This window comes from Bombus vosnesenskii, unplaced genomic scaffold (assembly GCF_011952255.1).
Source record: "Bombus vosnesenskii isolate JDL3184/JDL3185 unplaced genomic scaffold, Bvos_JDL3184-5_v1.1 scf7180000014655, whole genome shotgun sequence".
NCBI classification, from domain to species: domain Eukaryota; kingdom Metazoa; phylum Arthropoda; class Insecta; order Hymenoptera; family Apidae; genus Bombus; species Bombus vosnesenskii.
This window is the reverse complement of record NW_022883576.1, coordinates 1,448-21,949: the sequence shown is the minus strand read 5'-3', so window position 1 is coordinate 21,949 and position 20,502 is coordinate 1,448. Positions and strand designations below refer to the sequence as shown.

The window sequence follows — 20,502 nt, the reverse complement described above, 5'->3', positions numbered from 1 at the left end:
AGATGGAACAAAAAATTAGTGGTACTTTCATTCGAATTTTATTCGAATAATATTAAGCTAGAATTATCGATGGAATTTATTTGCACGCCCATCTCGTTGGAATGATTTATTTACGCGATGTATCGTCCCGGTAGAATGTTAAGAATAAGCACTGTACTTTACAATAATTCACGCGTTACCGCGTGCTGCACGTTACGTGGAATCTCCTTTCGGGAACACAAAAGAAGTTTGACACGAGCTCTAAAGTGTAATCGCCTTTTGTGAACGAAAGAACGGCGCGATGTCGACGTTGAAGCGGTAAATTATCAAAAAGAGGAAAATAAGGTCAAAACGTAAAGTTTCCTGGGAAGAGCTGGGAGAAAACGACGAATTAAAAGAATTAAGGAGCAAAAAATATCTAAAGAGCCCTGGCTAATAGTACTTAACGAAATATCTCCTTAGAAATATTAATTTAACGTCTTAGAAAATTACTCACAGTAATCAACAGCAATTTAACAAGAGACTTGATTAATTGTTTAACATTTAACACTTTTTGCAGGTTCTAAATGAAATAATTAATAGTTAACTTTTAGATAATTACATTTTATTATAGTATATGTACCATAGCTGAATGTTCTTACAACTTCCATTAAAAACGAACAATCGACTTCAATTGCATAGGAAATTGCATATACATGAATTGCATGATAAAACTTACAAATAAATTTTCGGTTATCCAAAAAGAAAACAAATTTCTCGCTCATCAAAGTGCAACTAAATCTATTCAAGACTAATTATAATTACTTTCAGACGTTGCGCTCGTGTCAATATCTCCGGGTCTGAAACAGAATTTCTCTGCTACGTATCTGTTCCGTCATATAATTCACAAATCGCTAACTAACTGCACTGTATTTATCTCTAATTGAATCTGTGTTGCATTTACATTAGCGATTGAGTTGCGAGAATTTCAAAGCTTACTGTTTGGCAACATTCGTGCCACTGTAATCGTTACTTCAATCTTGCCCTTTGACCCCAAATTTCACGTGGCTAAATGCGATCTTTGCCACAATTATTTCTAAGCATAGATACGTTCTACTATCTTTAATGCAACTAATTGCAACATTCTTACTTTTAGATATTTTTTCTACGAATATATACTTTACATCTGCAGAAATATATCTTAACATACCGAATTTTACCGAAAAGTTAATTATCAATATCAATATCCTTTCTCATTTTGATATGTCTCAGTTCCCTTATTTTTTCTTAACTTCATCTTGTGTCTTTATACTCACTGACTCTTCGATCGAGAAACACTCACTACGAATTCTTCTTAGACTAAACATTTATTGTCTATGGCAAAGCTCGGCATAACAAACGTTTCGACTGCATTAAATGTTACAAGAAGTCGTTATGAAACCTATACTCTAAACTCTAAACGAATCACCAGTCTGCAACAGAAACTCTGAGATACGTATCGCACCATTTTAGTTAACAACCGAAGATTAACGATTTGTTCTACCCAGAAGCATCCGGCTGGCCACAGTGAATAGTTTCAGGCATTTGTCCTTTCGCCGAATCTAGAAATAACATAAAAGGAGATGCACGAGTACAAGCTATTCCATCCGAGTTTGATCTGCAGCGGCACATGAGTCAGAGGACAATTCAAATCATGTTGTTGTTTTGCCTCGGAGTATCAAGATCGTTAGGACACACGTAATATAAGAATAAATAGACTCCGGGTAAAACAATGCCGCCGTTACGTGCAACCATCGAACAAAGACGGATTCGAATTTTTCGGCTCTCCCCCAACCAGTATAAATAAACGGACACGATCGCCAGCGAAGCGATAATTATACGAGTTATACGAATTATACCAGTTATCGATTAATATCTACGAGTTATCTGCGAACGATTATACACTGTCTTTGAGAATGCGTTTGTATCAGCGACTTTGGACATTATCTATATTTATTTATAATTTATTTAATTCATTTCAAATATATTTGACAGGTTGCAACAGTAAGTTCTCGTTGCCGTTTCATCAATCCTCTACAATTCCGCCACAAATTGGTGACATCCGACGTGATTTGGAACGAAGAAATGGCAACCGCTAACGGAGATAGCAAAGTCACAGCTAGTGTAGCAATCACTATGTCTCCTCTGCTACCTTCAAACATTACCGTGTGGTTCGCCTTATTAGAGACGCAACTTCGCACGGCGGACATCTCGTCGGACAAGATAAGATTCGCGACTCTTGGAAAATGTCTCGACGGTCGACTTCTACAACAAATTGAGGGCGTCATGACGGAGCCTACAACCACGGGACGGTACGCGGAGTTAAAAGGCGAACTTATTCGTATTCTAACGGATACGGACAGTGCAAGGTTGAAGAAGTTGGTGGAAAGCGAAGAGATGGGGGATAGGAAGTCATCTGAATTTTATCACCACCTGAGAAAACTTGCTAACCCCTCCACGCCGGACGATTTCATCCTCACAGTGTGGAGGAATCGACTATCCGTTCGCATCAGGCGTATTCTGACCGCAGTAGATGACACGAACCGAAGAGGACGAAAATCTCATTTTTAGTGGACACTGGTGCCGACACATGCGTGTATCCGCGTAACAAGATACGCGGATCCGCGAACAAGGGCGACTATGAATTGTTTGCGGCCAACGGAACGGGGATTGCGACGGTTAGGTTGGGGTTAGGATGGCACCATCACCGTGTCCCTCAACCTATCACTACGTCGATCTTTCAAGTGCCGTTTTGTCGTTGCCGATGTGCAAACGCCCATCATCGGTTTTGTCTTCCTGAGTCATTATGAGTTGCTCGTAGACCCACGAAACAAACGGTTCCTTAATACGATTACATGACTGTCGACAAAGGGGTTCGCCGCCACCAGCGACATAGCGTCAATCAAGACCATCGACGGAGAATCATCGTATCCCAATCTACTGACGGAATTCCCTGATTTGACGAAACCGCCCGTTTTCCGGAGAAGTTTTCTACGACACGGTGTGCAACACCATATCAGGGCGACGCGGGGACACCCCCCGTCACGCCAAACTACACCGCCTCGTCCCCGATCGACTCAATCTGGCCGGCTCAATTCGCCGCGAAGGCGAAATTCGAAGTCATGATAGAGCAAGGCGCGATGCAGCCATCGAGAGGCCCATGGGCATCACCCTTGCACATCGTTCTAAAGAAGGACGGATGGATTCGACCTTGTGGCGACTATCGGGCCCGTGCCACTCCGGATAGATACACACCGCCGTACATAGAGGACTTCGCGCAGAATCTGTATGGTAGGCGTATCTTTTCTAAAATCGATCTCGTTGACGCTTACCATCAAATTCCACTCGCGCCGGAGGACGTAGAAAAAACCGCGATCACAACATCTTTTGGCATTTTCGAAGCGACCAACATGACGTCAGAGAAACGTGTCAGAGATTCGTGGACGAAATCACGAGAGGCTTTGATTTCGTCTACGCATACATAGACGAGGTTTTAATCGCATCCGAAAACGAAGAACAACACCGCGAATACTGGCGGATTTTGTTTAAACGCCTTAACGAGTACGGGGTTGTAATATATATCGCGAAATGTGAATTCGACGTGAGCGAAATAAAATTCCTCGCCACTCCCGTAACGTCCGATGACTTCATCCTTACCATCTGGGAAGGCCGGCTGCCGGTTCACGTGCAGCATATTCTGGCCGCCGTGCAGGATAAGAGCCCCGAAACGCTGACCCGGATCGCCGGCAGCATTTACGAAATACACTCGGAACCAGGACAGGTTGTCGCGGTCAGCACAGACCGAATGACTGCGGTATCTAATCCACCTGCACAAAACGTCGGAGCTAGTGATTCTACCGCTGCTGCCATCAGCGCGTTGAGAGAGCAGACGATCCAGATGCAAGCGCAAATGAACGTGCTGCCCATGGGTAATCGTCGACGACCGCGACCACGATCACGCTCTCGTACGAGATACCGCCGCCGTTCGAGATCCTGAAACACGCTGCGACAAGATGGTATAGTTTTTACCACGCTACGTTTCGGGAACGCGCGAGAAAATGCAACTCACCGTGCAACTGGAAGCCGGGAAACGGCTGTAAACGCGGCAAACGACGACAGTGTAACGTCAATTCATATCAGAGACCAGGCGACACACCACGGACAGGATGGCACCCAGATGTCTGCATATCCTTGGCGCGCACCCTCAATAGTCTTAAGTGCCCACCAGTGGGCCTTGGCATTTTTATAGTTAAGGTCCTTCGGACCAAGCGAGTATTTCCTGTCTTAAATTTCCCTTTACGTTTATTGTCTACCACGTGTTAGCTTAGGAAGTTGGTTTTCTCCACATCTGGTATGTTCCGTTGGCAACTTTCTCGCGAGGGCGGCTAAAACCCTTCCTGGTCCACCAACCGTCCTATTATCCAATCGGAGATGGTGTCTACTGCCCTCACTCCCTTAACCAAAATTGTCATCAACAAATCCGATAGTCCCGTGTCCTTAGACACACCCACCCCTAGCTTTCCTCAGACACAGTATCGTCAGTAAAACTTCACTTATTCTGTATCCTTAGAATAGTCAACATATCTATGTCGGTCTCTTATAAGTCGCGTACTTAATGTATTGTTGTAACTAAGTCTTACATAACGTGGTTGGGGTGAATTGTGATTTATGTTAATTCAGTGCGTGTTACATTGTGATTGCTGAATTCATAATAAAGGTTGATTAAAACCAAGTAAATAGTTGTGTTACGACTCGACTATATTTTATTTTCACCGACCAACCCAAAGATTACGTGACATTTTGGCGATCCTGCCAGGATCCATCAGCTTCGAGAAAACGAAATTACGCATTTCGGGCTACGGTCAACTTCGAAGATTGAGGATCAACGGACCACTGCAACAGAGCAGACACCTCTGACGTTTCGACAAAGGAACACCGCAGCGGCACCTTTCCTACGGGCTAAACGATCAAGGTGAGCGAACGCTGAACTCTTTTGTCAAATAGCACAGACAGTATAAGTAGTATAACAATGGCAACGCCACAAGAAAGTAATACCGAAGTGGTTGACGCCGCTTTAACTAGTAGTGGGATAGACCCAACAGTTAGAGCTATAATAGACGCATGGCAGAAAGAGGGCGAGAGTTCCACGCAACGATTTAACCGACTCGAAGCAGAGATCGCACGAATAAGCGATAAGTTAGCAAACATGCAAATGAGAAACGGATCAGAAGCCAGCTCCCTGATAACTATAGATGAAATAAACCCCACCACTACGGATCAATCAGTCTTCCGAGAATCCCCTCCAATGACTCAGCCACCCCAATCATCCAAGGGCAGAGCGTTCCTCCAACGTTCTACGCAACCAGAGCTTAAAGCTACAGATGTAATAAGATGTATATCATCACTCAACGGCGAAGATGATATAGGAGTGGAAGAATGCGTTAGAGAAGTCGAAGAGATGAGGGTAATGTGCAGCGAACAGTACTTACTGCTAAGAATGATTAAGACTGAGAGAATTTCGGGAAAAGCAGCTATGGCAATACGTAGTGTGCACATTTCAGAATACGCACACTTATACCAAGCATTACGACAGAACTTAGCGACTCGAACCTCGGTCCGTGAAAACCAGGATCAATTACGAGACACTAGACAAGGGTTTAGTGAAGGCGTACAGAGCTATATTACTCGGTGTAGACGAGCCTACAATGAATTACAGCACAGCATTACTAATGAATACCCAGATGAAATGAACAGACGCGCCGTGAGCGACAGAATCTTGAAAGACTCGATAACGGACTTTGTTCGCGGATTAAAATTAGAAATAGGACAAATACTACTGACCCCTCCGCCGCAGAATTTTATTGAAGCCGAGAAACGCGCCATCGAAATCGAAAGATACTTTCATGAGCACAGAACCCGTAAGGAACGGACCATTCGCCCCGATAATCGACCACGACCAGTAGCAAATTTCACGTCCACACCGCCCAGAGCGATTCAAAATGGTTTCGCCCAACAACCTAAAACGGCCTTTCGACGAGCACCGTTAGGAGAACGAGCCCAGGTACAATGTTTCAAGTGCAAACGCTTTGGACACAGATCAAACCAATGTCCAAATTTTCGAACACCAAGCCTACAACAACGAGCACCCCCAATCAACTTCGTCCGGATGGAAACGAAAGAATCAGGATCAATGCAACTACAGGAGAACTACCCACAGTGCTCCTTGGACCAGCCGGACAACCGAAACGAACATTTCTTGTCGACTCAGGGGCAGGAATCAACCTGCTCAAGCGAAAATGGACAGCAAGGACAGAACCGGTACCTGTGAAGAAATTCACAATGGGACACTCTGAATTCGAAACTTCCGAACGCGTCATTATAGATCTGTTTGATAAAAAGATAGACTTTCATATAATAGATGATGATTTTCCGCTAATAGAAGATGGAATATTAGGTTTCCCCGCATTATGACAGTTTAAATTCAATCTTTCCAACAACAGATTAAAACTAAATAATAATACTATTTTGTTACAACCGGCAACGACCATATCACCTGGGCAAGCCGTATCAAAGACAGTGTACCTAGAAGGAAAACCGACTCCAGTATGCTTTATCAATGGTGGTGAGTCCAACTTAAAAATCACTAATTGCATCGAAAATTCCAACACCTACAATCAAATTTCTACATTCAGAGATCTAGTTAGACTTTCACATATAGAAAAGGCTCTCAGAGAACCAATTGAAAAGATATTACTTTATTATTTGGACGTCTTCAATCTCGAAACAGAACTCTTACCGTGCACTTCACTTGCTAAGCATACAATTACCCTAAAAGAGAACAAAATCATAAACACTAAATCCTACCGACCCCCTGAATGCCACAAAACAGAAATTAGGCGACAGATGGACGAAACGCTTAGGAAAAACATTATAGAACCTTCCGACTCTCCATATAATTCCCCAGTATGAGTTGTACCAAAGAAACAGGACGCCTCGGGAAAACAGAAATGGAGAATTGTAACTGACTTCAGAAAAATTAACGAACTTAGAGACCAAGACGCATATCCACTACCCGACATAGATGACATAATATCACAGTTAGGAAACGCAAAATTCTTTTCCGCCCTAGACTTATCCTCGGGATTCCACCAAATTCCTATGGATCCCAAATCAAAGAAGTACACTGCATTTAGCACACCACAAGGACATTACCATTATAATCGAATGCCGTTTGGACTCAAAAACGCGCCAGCGACATTTCAAAGAATGATGGACACTGCGCTTCGCGGACTTATTAATAAACATTGCTTTGCATATTTGGACGATATTATTATTTTTGGTAAATCGATAGAAGAACACAACCAAAACCTAGCTATCGTTTTACAAAGACTTAGGGAATTGGGGCTGAAACTACAGCCAGATAAGTGCGAATTTTTAAAGCCGGAATTGGAATACCTCGGACATACCGTAACAAGTGAGGGAGTAAAACCCAATCCGAATAAAATAGAAGCAGTAAAAAACTTTAGACAACCTAAGAACCCAACAGAAGTAAAATCTTTCCTCGGGATAGCAGGTTATTACAGAAAATTTATTCGTAACTTTTCAAAGCTAGCAAAACCCCTTACGGACCTCACGAAAAAGGACACGCCATTCCACTGGACCGACAGAACACAACTCAGCTTCGATACGTTAAAAGAAAGATTATGCCAAGCACCGGTACTAAAATATCCCGACTACACAAAACCATTTACGTTGACAACGGACGCCAGTAACGAAGGTTTAGGAGGGATCCTTTCACAAGACGGGCACCCTTGTGTCTTCATTTCGAGAACATTAAACCCTCCTGAACGAAATTATACAACGACGGAAAAAGAATTATTAGCTATCGTTTGGGCAGTTAAAAGACTGAAACAATATTTATTAGGCCGTAAATTCCAAATTCAAACAGACCACCAAGCCCTTAAATGGCTACACAACTGTAAGGACCCCTCCAGCCGATTGATCCGATGGAGATTAAGATTAGAGGAATACGAGTATGACATAGATTACGTAAAAGGAAAGGAAAACGCGGCCGCTGACGCCCTATCCAGAGTACACGCGATAACACAAACAGACGTTTTATTAAAACAATTCAAAGATTGGGAAAAATCAGAAGAAATACCAAAATTATTAAAACTAACACCTAACAAAGACAACTTTTTCCAATTAACAAAAACATATCTAGGCCCATATGACGAAACCGCATGGTTACAGAAAATATCAAACGTACTCAAAACAAATAGAAAGATAGGGATAGGCGACAACAACTTAAACGCACAAGACAAAGCACACATAAAGAGACTTCTTTTGTTTTTCAATGACCAACGCGACGATATAGAGTTTGCTTACGAGCCAATACAGGGCTTAAGTGACGAAGAGATAGAACAAATACTGAAAGAAAATCATGACTTGATAGGACATCCTGGAATACAAAAGACGTACGACAGAATCAGAGACAAATATAGTATCCCACACCTTATGGACAGAATAAAAACCAGAATAGAAACTTGTGAGACCTGTCAAACCGCAAAAATGACTAGGATTCGACCCAAAGAAGAACCATGTATAACCGACACACCATTGGAACCCAATGACAAGATAGCCATGGATATAATAGGACCATTGAAGAAAACGAGGCAATTCCTTTATACTCTCCATTCACGATGAACTCACAAAATACCTTATCCTTGTTCCTATAAAAAACCAACAAACAGAAACTATTTGGAATTCCCTGTTAGACCATTACATATACATATTCTCAGCGCCTAAGAAAATATTGACAGACAGAGGACAAAATTTTATTAGTAGCTTAATGCAAAAATACGAAGAAGCCTTCAAAATAAAACACATTAAAACTACTAGCTTCCACCCCCAGAGTAATGGATCATTAGAGCGAACTCACGCTGTAATAGCAGATATGCTAAAGTGTGTTCAAAGGGACTCAGGGGAAGAATGGGACGAACATTTAAATTTTATATGCCTAGCCTACAATACGATGATACACGACTCGACCGGTTATACACCTTTTGAATTGACATTCGGCCACAAAGCCAACTTACCCTCGACCATTTCACGAAATCCACAACGCACTTACACGGACGAAGTAGCATTCAGAAAACGAGAATGGGATTCTAGACTTTCGAAAGCTCGCGACCAATTGATTAAGAGTAAACAAAGATATCAAAGAGATCAGAGACGACGAATAATAAAACCCCAGTCAATATTTAAAGAAGGGGATAGAGTCTTAATACACAACGACCATAAAGAGCATAAATTAGACATAGAGTGGCTAGGACCCTACACCATTGAGAGAGTTAAAACACCATATTATGAGGTTTTAATAGAAGGTAATATCAAGAAAATTAATGGAAACCGGTTAAAACCTTATTTTCCAGGACGGGCTTCATAACTATAATATACTTAGGCAACACGCAAACAGCAACCTTACCGGAAAAGCCAATTGACCTAGAGATAATTCGCAGAAACACTGAGATTTTGGAGGACCAAAATCAATCTAAGAAGGGGGGTATGTAACGTCAATTCATATCAGAGACCAGGCCACACACCACGGACAGGATGGCACCCAGATGTCTGCATATCCTTGGCGCGCACCCTCAATGGTCTTAAGTGCCCACCAGGGGGCCTTGGCATTTTTATAGTTAAGGTCCTTCGGACCAAGCGAGTATTTCCTGTCTTAAATTTCCCTTTACGTTTATTGTCTGCCACGTGTTAGCTTAGAAAGTTGGTTTTCTCCACATCTGGTATGTTCCGTTGGCAACTTTCTCGCGAGGGCGGCTAAAACCCTTCCTGGTCCACCAACCGTCCTATTATCCAATCGGAGATGGTGTCTACTGCCCTCACTTCCTTAACCAAAATTGTCATCAACAAATCCGATAGTCCCGTGTCCTTAGACACACCCACCCCTAGCTTTCATACAGAGAGCATAAACGAGCCTCTCGCTTACACTCCCGGCGACTTTCCCTGCGGTGTACATAGAGGACTCACGTAAGCGGGCCGCTGGTCCCGATGGTCCTCCCTGACTGCGGGAACGTGGGTTTACCAGCCCCCATAGACTTACATAAGCAAGTCCTCTCTGCGGAGCTCGCATCGGGACAACTGAAAACTCGGTAGATCACCGAACGTTAGCATCAGCACAAGAAAGCGACAATGAATTACGCCAAATCCTCAACTCTGACTCTCGCGCACTGCGACTAGAGAAGATTCGTTTTCCCGAAAAGAATGTGGAAATATTTTGCGGCATTTCGACCAGAACCTTGCGGCCGTTCGTACCGAAACCGTTACGACGCAACGTATTTCAGTCGTTAGCCGGACTTTTCCATCCGGGGATACGAGCCACGCAAGAACTGGCCACAACGCGCTTTGTCTGGCCGTCCGTAAACAAAGATTGCCGTACGTGGACGCGACAATGCATACCGTGCCAACGCAGTAAAATCACCAGGTACGTATTTGCAGCACACGTAGACATTATCGTAATGCAGTATTCGGAGGGCTATCAATATTGTATAACGTGTATCGATCGTTTTTCGCATTGGCCCGAAGCCATTCCCATCGCTGACATGGAAGCGCCAACCGTTGCCTCGGCCCTCCTTTCAACTTGGATTTCTCGTTTCGGCGTTCTCTTAAAAATAACAACTGACCAAGGACGCCAATTCGAATCGCGTCTGTTTGAAGAGTTATGCCGGTTGCTCGGCGTAACCTACCTACGCACGTCGGCCTATCATCCCGCGTCTAATGGGATGGTACAACGCTTATATAGACAGCTTAAAGCGGCGATCAAGTGCCACGACACGAGCAACTGGGTCGAAATTCTGCCGATCGTACAATTCGCCGATTATAACCGCGATACAGGAGCGCCTTAACGCAACGGCGGCCGAAATGATCTACGGCACCGGTATACGATTGCCGGCGAAGTTCTGTTTACTAATCAGCGGGCCAACTTCGAATTCGCGAACCTGCTAAGAGAGCGGATGGAGAAAGTCAGGCCATACCCGGTTACGCGTCATGGCGAAAAGAAAATTTTCGTTTTTAAAGATCTAAAATCATCGCCGTATGTTTTCTTGCGCCATGACGCGATTGGAGGCCCTTTACAGCTGCAGTACGACGGGCCGTTTAAAGTGTTAGGGAAGTGATACATTTACACTGTACATAAGAGTGTGTGTGTAAGGGTCAGAGGGCGTCCAGGTCTTAGTTGAGACAAAAGACTGCCGTTAGAAGATTCTGGATAGTCGGTTGGCGACAAGCGTACGTGCAAGACGTTCTTCAGAGTGTAATATAGATGTGTAGCTGTTGTGTGTGAAATATAGTCAATTATTTGTATTTCCAAATCCTCGAATTTCCTTAACATAAAGTTGTAAAAAAGGATGAAAAAGATTATATTATAAAAGTAAATAATCGCGACGTAACGGTTTCCATAGACCGATTAAAACCCGCGTGTATAGTACCGGACGAGTTAGAGAAAAAAACGGCCGAAACTCGTAACATACGTATTCCGGTAGGACAAACGAACGCCCGCGACGAAAGCGGTGCAAATAATAATAATCGAACGACGGAAGAAAACACCAGGAATAGGTCCGTTAGGCGGTCTGGGCGAAGAGTCCGTTTTCCCGATTGGTTTCAGGCAGGTTTCGGTTGAGAGTCGTAAATTGTCGGACACAGGATGTATCGTATATATCGAAAGTATGTATTTAACTTTTAAAATAGCGACTACCAAGGAAAAACAGTGTAAATAATTTTTTGAACATAACCTAATAGAAACGTTATCACTGGAAGGGGGTGATGTAACGGCACATGAGTCAGAGGACGATGCGAATCGAGAGCGACTCATGTTGTTGTTTTGACTCGGAACATTGACACAGCCTTGACGCATGAAATGTAACGATAAATAAACTCCGGGCAAAACAATGTCACCGCTACGTGCAACCGTAGAACAAAGGCGAATTTGAATTTTTCGACTCTCCCCAACCAGTATAAATAAACGGACGCGATCGCGAGCGAATCAGTTATTAACAGTTATTAACGGAGTTATACGAGTTATCGAGTTATCTGCGAGCGATCATACACTGTCATTGTGAATACGTTTGTATGAGCGTCTCTCGACAGTATTTATATGTCGGAGATTAAAGGACACCGGAGCCTTCCTCCTGGAGCCTCGGAAAAAACCCATAAACTTGTAATTAAAGCTTACAGTTATAACTAAACAATTTGTCGTCACTCGACCCAATCCTACCTGCTTGCGACTTACGATAATAAACTTGGGCTCAAGGCGACCATCAGCCGCCGAACGTAGCCGCGCTCAACGGGACGGGCGTTCCGTCCAACAAAGGCGCGAAGTTACAGTATGACCCTCATTAAAAGAAACACCCATAGAGGTATTTGATAGTAAAACATTCCAACGGTCCCTTCGGACAATGAATACCAGACGTGGAGGCACGTACACAGCACAAGTTCAGCCAGCCCGGAGACCCGCTATAAAACCGGGGTTTTTTTCGGCAATTAAGATTTTGGCAAACGGACAGGCAGCTTTTATCCCAAATCGACCAATCGACAGCGACGCCGATCGGAGGAGCTGGCATACCTAGACACACTACCAGAGGTTGTTTCGGTGGTGACGTTGGGACGAACATTCATTCCTCCGGGAGATCTCATCGACGAAGGGACCAACACCGCTTGATCCGCGAGTAGTACACGTTCGAGTCAGTGTCAGTCTATCTCTCCTCCCGTTGACCGCGGATTCGTTACCAGACCTAAGACCCGCGGCGTTCACACTACGAGATATACACCGCTGCTATTGATTGCCGCGTCGGGAGTGTTCATTCGCGCGTGAGAAAACCGTATCCGCGCGCGCCTCCGCGACGATGGCCAACTCCAAGGAAGATCCACCGAACGCTCACAGCCCTGCTTGTGACCATTCTACGTCATATATTTATTAACTTATTTAATTATTTCAAATATATTTGACGGGTTGCAACAGGAATCTCTTGTTCCCACTTTATTAATCCTCTATACTATCCACCACAAAAACAACTAACTATTCGGAATAAAATATTCTTTATACATGTCGGAGATGAGAGAACACCAGGGCCGCCCTTCCGAAATTTCGGGAAAATCCATAAAAATTGTAATTAAACTATTTGCCGTTATTCTACCCAATTGTATTTATTTGAGATTTGTGACAATGAGCTTGAGCTCAAGGCGACAGTCAGTTGTAGAGGTACTCGACAGTAAAAAAAAAAAAAGGTTCCAACGTTCCAAAGGTTTCCTCGGGCAAAATGATTACCAGATGTCGATGCATGTGCGCAGCATAAGTTCAGCTAGCCTGAGGACCCGCTTTAAACCTTAGGATTTTGTTAACTTCTTCTTCTTCGAACGGACAAGCAGTCTTTGTTCCAAATTGACCAATTAACAGCAGCGTCAATTTCCCTCAGTTTTCAAATGAAGACATCTCTCCACTAATCCGAGAATGTCCTTCTCTTAGACATACCCATCATAGTTTTCATTGACAGCGCCACCGTGACGGAAAGTCACTTTCTCACCGGTACGCGCTCTTGTACGAGTTAACTAACGTCTTGCTGGGTAACCATTACATCTTAGACTTGGACGAAGAAACAAGCCTACTAACCCGTTGACCGTGGATGCGTTATCGAGTCTTAGACCAGAGTCACAAGTCCACATTTGTACCAATAAACATTAGCTACACCCGCGATGGTAAAGTAAGTAAAGGTTCATTGAACGCTCCAAAATTCCAACCTGACTCCGACATATACAATGTCTCAAGAGCGAAAAGAATCTCCATCTGAATTCCATTTCTATGGTTCTATTCATAGAAATATAAATTTACAGTTTACTTCCAATAATTCTTCTTGTTTTCCTCGAAAAGTTCAACTTTCACTTACATCTCCATAGACATCGGCAGTTGCTCCGATTTCGCTTTTCACAGATTCGCTATCTCAATTCACACTTTCGTCTTTACTTGCCTTATCGACGACTGACCGTTTTCTCGCGCAAATATTGGATCGAGAACGGTTAGTAGCGGCGTGCAAGCGAAACGCATCGCATCTCCTCGATATTCGAAGAAATTGCTCGAGAATGGTTACGAAACAATCTATCGATAGGGAACAAATGAAATTTCGTTGGTTGTGGTCGATTTGTAAATCTAGACGGAAACTTTGAACGTCGTGGTCGGCGGTCGAGGTCAACGATAAGCGGTAGTCGTTCTCCGATTGATAAGAAAGCTCAGGGACAATTTGCTATGGCTGGTGATAGCGCTCCGTGACGGGGATAAATTGTAATTGAGGCTGGATGTACAACAGACAGACGGAGAAACGATGTTAATGGGCATAGGGACTGACAGGTTTGTCAATTTGCCTATCGCGACCTCGACCGCGGTACGTGACGTAAAATATTTCAGTTTCTAGAATCGGGTAGTAACACCAAAAATGGTGTTTATGACAGTCCTTTTGTTCACGAAGTGTCAAAAGATTTGTGTTACGCCACGAGGCTTACCACAGGCTGTATTTTCTAACCGTCGCTCGCGGTCCTATAACGTCGCAGGCAGATCGTCTTATCTGCCCGCCGGATCATATACAATGTATCGACGAGAGTGTCACAGACGAAATTCGAGCAACTGTATATAACAAACCGAAATTCCGAACGCCTTATCGCGTGTGACCGTCCGGTCAGCACCCGTTCTCAGCCGCCTGAGTGGCATTCGATCACTCCAGCCGTTCTCCGAATTTTACGCTAAGTATAAACAAAACCTTCTCCCACTCCAACGAATGGAAGAATATAAATGCTCCCTTCAAAATCATCCAGTCAGTCTAATAAAAAAATTCTTAACTAATCCAAGTATCGAAAGTGCATCATCGCGAACCGAAAAAATTGTATAAATTGAGTAAAAAAAAATAAAAAGAACTTAATCTCCTTTTCGGAAATTAACAAGTTCCTTATTTTTACCTTAATTTTACACGACATTTTTGGCGATCCGTGCCAGGATCTATTCACTTCAGTGCAAACGAAATTACGATTTCGGCGTACGCGCATCATTGAAGATCGAAGGATCAACGGATCCAGTGCGAATCTTTGCTACTACGAAGCCCTGCAGCACATTCAACGTTCCACTACGGTGAAACTAGACGAGAGGACTACGGTCAGCGCAGAGCAAGCCTACGAATAATATTCGGAATCTAGAACCAGCCAGAGAGGAAACATCCCTGAGACTCCTCAACGGTCAGAGCTACTACGGTAAGCTGAAAAATCTGGATTCATTTTCACGATACCGTGTGAGAAAACCCAGTTTCTCAAGCGCTTCGAGTCCAAATAGCAACAGTAGTTCAGACTCAATAAGCTCAATTAGAATCATGCCCACATCAAGAAAAGACAAAGTCGAAACTATTGAAACCGTTTCTACAAACGGAGGTACGGACAATTCGATTCGTGCCATACTCGACGTGATACAAAAACAAATTGAAATTCTTGCGCAACGTGTAGAAGAGACACAACGGACGGCCGACAGGGAAAATAAGAAGCGTGCAGCGGAAATAGAACTATTAGGCAAAAATATCTCTAAAATAAAAATAGGACGCGACGCTACTACAGAACTAGGCTCCCTTATTACTATGGACGAATCTGTTGCCGCGAGAGATAGAACTTCCCCACCATGCGTTCCAATTCGAACAGAAGAAGACAACCATCCCTCTTACGAAGACCGTCCACCGCAATTCGCCTCTCCGAGCTTACGGGCCAAAGGCGCGATAGTATGTATTCCGCAATTAAACGGCGAAGACAATATCGGAGTAGAAGAATTCATACGCGAAGTACGCGAATTACGAGCCATGTGTAGCGAACCCACGCTACCCACTATTAAAAATGATCAAAATCGGGAAAATCACGGGTAAAGCCGCAATGGCCATCTGCAATATACCGATATACGAATACGGACACCTGTACGATGCCCTAAGACGAAACGTAGCCACCCAAGACTCTGTTAGAGAACATCAAGACCAGCTACGCGAAGCGAGACAGCGTCACGACGAAAGTGTGCAAAATTATATCATCAGGTTCCGCAGAGCGCTCAATAAGTTACAATACAGTATAACGAACGAATACCGTGACGAAATTACTAGACGAGCTATGAACGACAGGATTTTAAAAGACTCCGTGATCGATTTTATCCGCGGCCTGAAAGGCGAAATAGGACAATTACTACTCGCCAATCCACCATACAATATCCTTGAAGCCGAAAAGAAAGCCACCGACATCGAGCGATTCTTCAGGGAAGATCGAAATCGACGACCAAAACCAATAGAACGATTACGACTTCCTGAGCAGCAACGACTAACAACCAATAATCCAAATCCGATCACTAAAAAACCAACTCCAACACCCAATCCAATGCCAAGAAGCTTCCGACAAACCGAACAAATACCACTTGCCCAAAGGACACAATTAAAATGCTTCAAATGCAACCAAATCGGACATGTCTCCAGTCAACGTAAAAATTTTCGAACACCCAGCCAATTTCCGAGACCACCAGCAGTCCACAATCTCGAGACACACAAGGAAGAAATAGAGGAACCAATAGACCAGACCCACGAATTAACGCCACAACAGGAAGACTACCCACAGTACTTTTACGATCCGACGGACAGCGACATAAATTCCTCATTGACAGCGGAGCAGGAATTAATATGCTCAAGCGAAGATGCGTATTACGACCAAGAATAACAAAAGAACGGAAATTCTCGATGGGACACTCTAAATTTAAAACCAACGAACACGCTTTGATAAAACTATTTGGCAAAACTCTAGAATTTTTTGTGGTAGAAGACAACTTCCCAATTATAGAAGACGGCATACTCGGTTTGCCAGCTCTATCTAAATTCAAATTTGAACTCTCGAATCAACAATTAAAACTTGACAATAATATACTTTTATTGCAACAGGAAAACGACGTACCTCCAAAACAAGCAGTGTCAAAAACAGTCTACCTGGAAGGAAAACCGACAACGATATGCTTTATCAATGGTGGGGAGTGCCCAGCCAAAATGACTAATTTTATCGAAAATTCAAATACGTATGATCAAGTCTCCACGTTTAAAGATTTAGTTAGACTTTCGCATATAGAGAAACCCCTCCGTGAACCAATCGAAAAGATATTGCTGTTCTACCTCGACGTATTCAATCTAGAGACCGACTTATTACCATGCACTAATCTTGCTAAACACATAATAACGTTAAAAGAAAATAAAATCATTAACACAAAATCTTACCGACCGCCTGAATGCCATAAAGAAGAAATCAAACGACAAATGGACGAAATGCTAGAAAAGAACATTATAGAACCATCTGATTCTCCTTACAATTCACCAGTCTGGGTAGTACCAAAAAAGACAGATGCCTCAGGGAAACAGAAATGGCGAATTGTAATAGACTTCAGAAAAATAAACGAACTAACTGACCAGGACGCATATCCATTACCTGACATAGACGACATACTATCCCAACTAGGCAACGCAAAATTCTTCTCGGCCCTCGATTTATCCTCCGGATTCCACCAAATCCCAATGGACATAGACTCTAAAAAGTACACAGCATTCTCCACCCCACAAGGACACTATCATTACAATAGGATGCCATTCGGTTTAAAGAATGCACCTGCAACATTTCAACGCATGATGGATACCGCGCTAAGAGGACTCATAAATAAACATTGTTTCGTATATTTAGACGACATTATAATATTCGGACAGTCGATTGAAGAGCACAATAGCAACCTCGCGATAGTATTGCAACGCCTACGCGAACTCGGACTCAAAATACAGCCGGACAAATGCGAATTTCTCAAACCAGAATTAGAATATATTGGACATATAGTAACCGCCGAAGGTGTAAAGCCAAATCCCAAGAAATTAGAAGCCGTTAGCAATTTCAAACAGCCACGTAATCCCACAGACATCAAATCGTTCTTAGGACTAGCAGGTTATTACCGTAAGTTCATCAGAAACTTTTCTAAGATCGCGAAACCATTGACCGAACTTACAAAAAAGGAGACACCATTTCATTGGACAGATAAAACCCAGGAAGCCTTCCAGACATTAAAAAACAAACTCTGTTCATCACCCGTACTAAAATTCCCAGACTTTGCGAAACCATTCACATTAACGACTGACGCCAGTAACGAAGGTATAGGTGCAATCTTATCACAGGACGGACATCCATATTGTTATATCTCGCGAACTCTAAACCCACCGGAACGAAACTATTCCACTACAGAAAAAGAACTTTTAGCAATAGTATGGGCCGTGAAACGCCTCCGACAATATCTGTTAGGACGGAAATCCCTCATCCGAACCGATCACCAAGCACTAAAATGGTTACAGAATTGCAAAGACCCCTCATCACGCTTGATGAGATGGCGATTAAAACTAGAAGAATACGAATACGACATAGAATACACGAAAGGAAAAGATAATACTGCAGCCGACGCACTATCTAGAATACATGTTCTGAGCAGACGACGCGAAAATTTGAAAATAGAACTCGATAAAAATTATCACGATTGGGAAAAATCTACCGACGCGTTACCCAAAATTCTCAAAATGACTCCGAACCGTAAATCTTTCTATCAATTATCCAAAACAGAGCTGGGAAATTACGACGGAATCGAATGGTTAACTAAATTAAACGAAATTATTCATATAAACGAAAAGGTAGGTATAGGCGACGACAGTTTCACAGAGACCGAGAAGAACGCGATCAAACAAATTTTACTATTCCTGAACGACACCGTAAAAGAATTAAATTTTGCATGGGAACCAATTCAAACATATAGCGACGAAGAAATAGACGAATTATTGAAAGAAAATCACGATTTAGTAGGACACCCCGGTATACAAAAGACATACGACCGCATTCGCGAACGGCACAGAGTACCAGATTTGATGAAACGTATACAACAACATATAGAATCATGCGACACCTGCCAAACATCTAAAACTACACGTATCAGACCGCGCGAAGAACCTTGTATCACCGACGCACCCCTCGAACCAAACGATAAAATTGCTATGGACTTATTAGGCCCACTGAAAAAGACGAAAAAAGGCAATCAGTACATTCTATCCATACATGACGAATTGACGAAATACTTAATACTCGTACCACTAAAAACTCAGCAAACGGAAACAATTTGGAACGCACTCTTGAATCATTACATTTACATCTTTTCCGCTCCAAAAAAGATATTAACTGACCGCGGACAGAATTTTATATCTAGTTTAATGCAACGGTACGAAGACGCGTTCAAAATCAAACATACCAAAACGACATCCTTCCACCCACAAAGTAACGGATCGTTAGAACGGACACACGCAGTAATAACAGACATGTTAAAATCGATACAGCGAAATTCGGATGAAGAATGGGACGATCAACTTAACTTTGTATGCCTTGCATATAACACAATGATACACAACTCTACTGGTTACACGCCATTCGAACTCACATTCGGACACCAAGCCAATCTTCCCTCCACAATATCCAAGGATCCCCAACGCACATACGCAGACGAAGTCACGTTCCGCAAAAAGGAATGGGACTCTAGACTCCGACACGCTCGCGAAACATTGATCAAAAGTAAACAGCGATATCAGCGCGATCAAAAACGTAAAATTATAAAACCTCAATCAGTTTTCAAAGAAGGAGACTCTGTTTTAATACATAACGATTATAAAAGGCATAAACTTGATGTGGAATGGTTAGGACCGTACACGATTGATAAAGTATGTACTCCATACTATCTGATTCAAGACAAAAAGATACACGGTAATCGTTTAAAACCTTACATTCCAGGTCGACGCTCCTCTTTGCCGGAATAGTATCCGCGCAAATAAATATTACACCATTAGAAGGAAACTCTGTATTCGTAGAAAACATGGGAAAAGGATATTTATACAGCGACACTGCCAATGTAATAGTAGGATTAGACACTAGCGACATATACGAACAGATAAGCGCAATAGAATCATATAAATTAACAATAGACTCACGTGCAATCAGCAAACAATACGTCGAAGAGTTAGGCGGATTACAAAATCGCATCAATAACCTAAAACAACTCGCAAAACACTTGAAAGCGTTAACACATACCCGGAGCACACGAGGTTTGCTTAACATCATAGGTTCCGTATCGAAAAGTCTGTTCGGGACTCTCGACGATGATGATCTTACGCTCATAAACAAAAATATGGACAAACTAGTCGATGATAGTAATAAAATCAAGACCATAATAGCTAATCAAACATCACTTATTAGAAAAATTGTAAACTCAGAAAACCTAAACCACTTAGAGAGATCATATAGTGATATATTAAAATTACAACAGCAGGCAAATATCGATAGATCTATGCTTAAGATGATCATGAAAGTCGACACCGCGGTGCAAACTTT

General features: G+C 42.8%; 1 protein-coding gene across 1 annotated transcript; it reads left to right on the top strand.

The window, feature by feature from the left end:
• The first annotated feature begins 2,133 nt into the window (after positions 1-2,133).
• On the top strand, positions 2,134-2,568 carry LOC117240478. Its single transcript, XM_033506502.1, has one exon. The coding sequence runs from the start codon at positions 2,134-2,136 to the stop codon at positions 2,566-2,568; it is 435 nt and encodes a 144-aa protein (XP_033362393.1).
• The last annotated feature ends 17,934 nt before the right edge of the window (positions 2,569-20,502 follow it).

What these genes read in the sequence shown, in the direction of transcription:
- LOC117240478 (XM_033506502.1), top strand. Translation starts at nt 2,134, where the DNA reads ATGTCTCCTCTGCTACCTTCAAACATTACCGTGTGGTTCGCCTTATTA.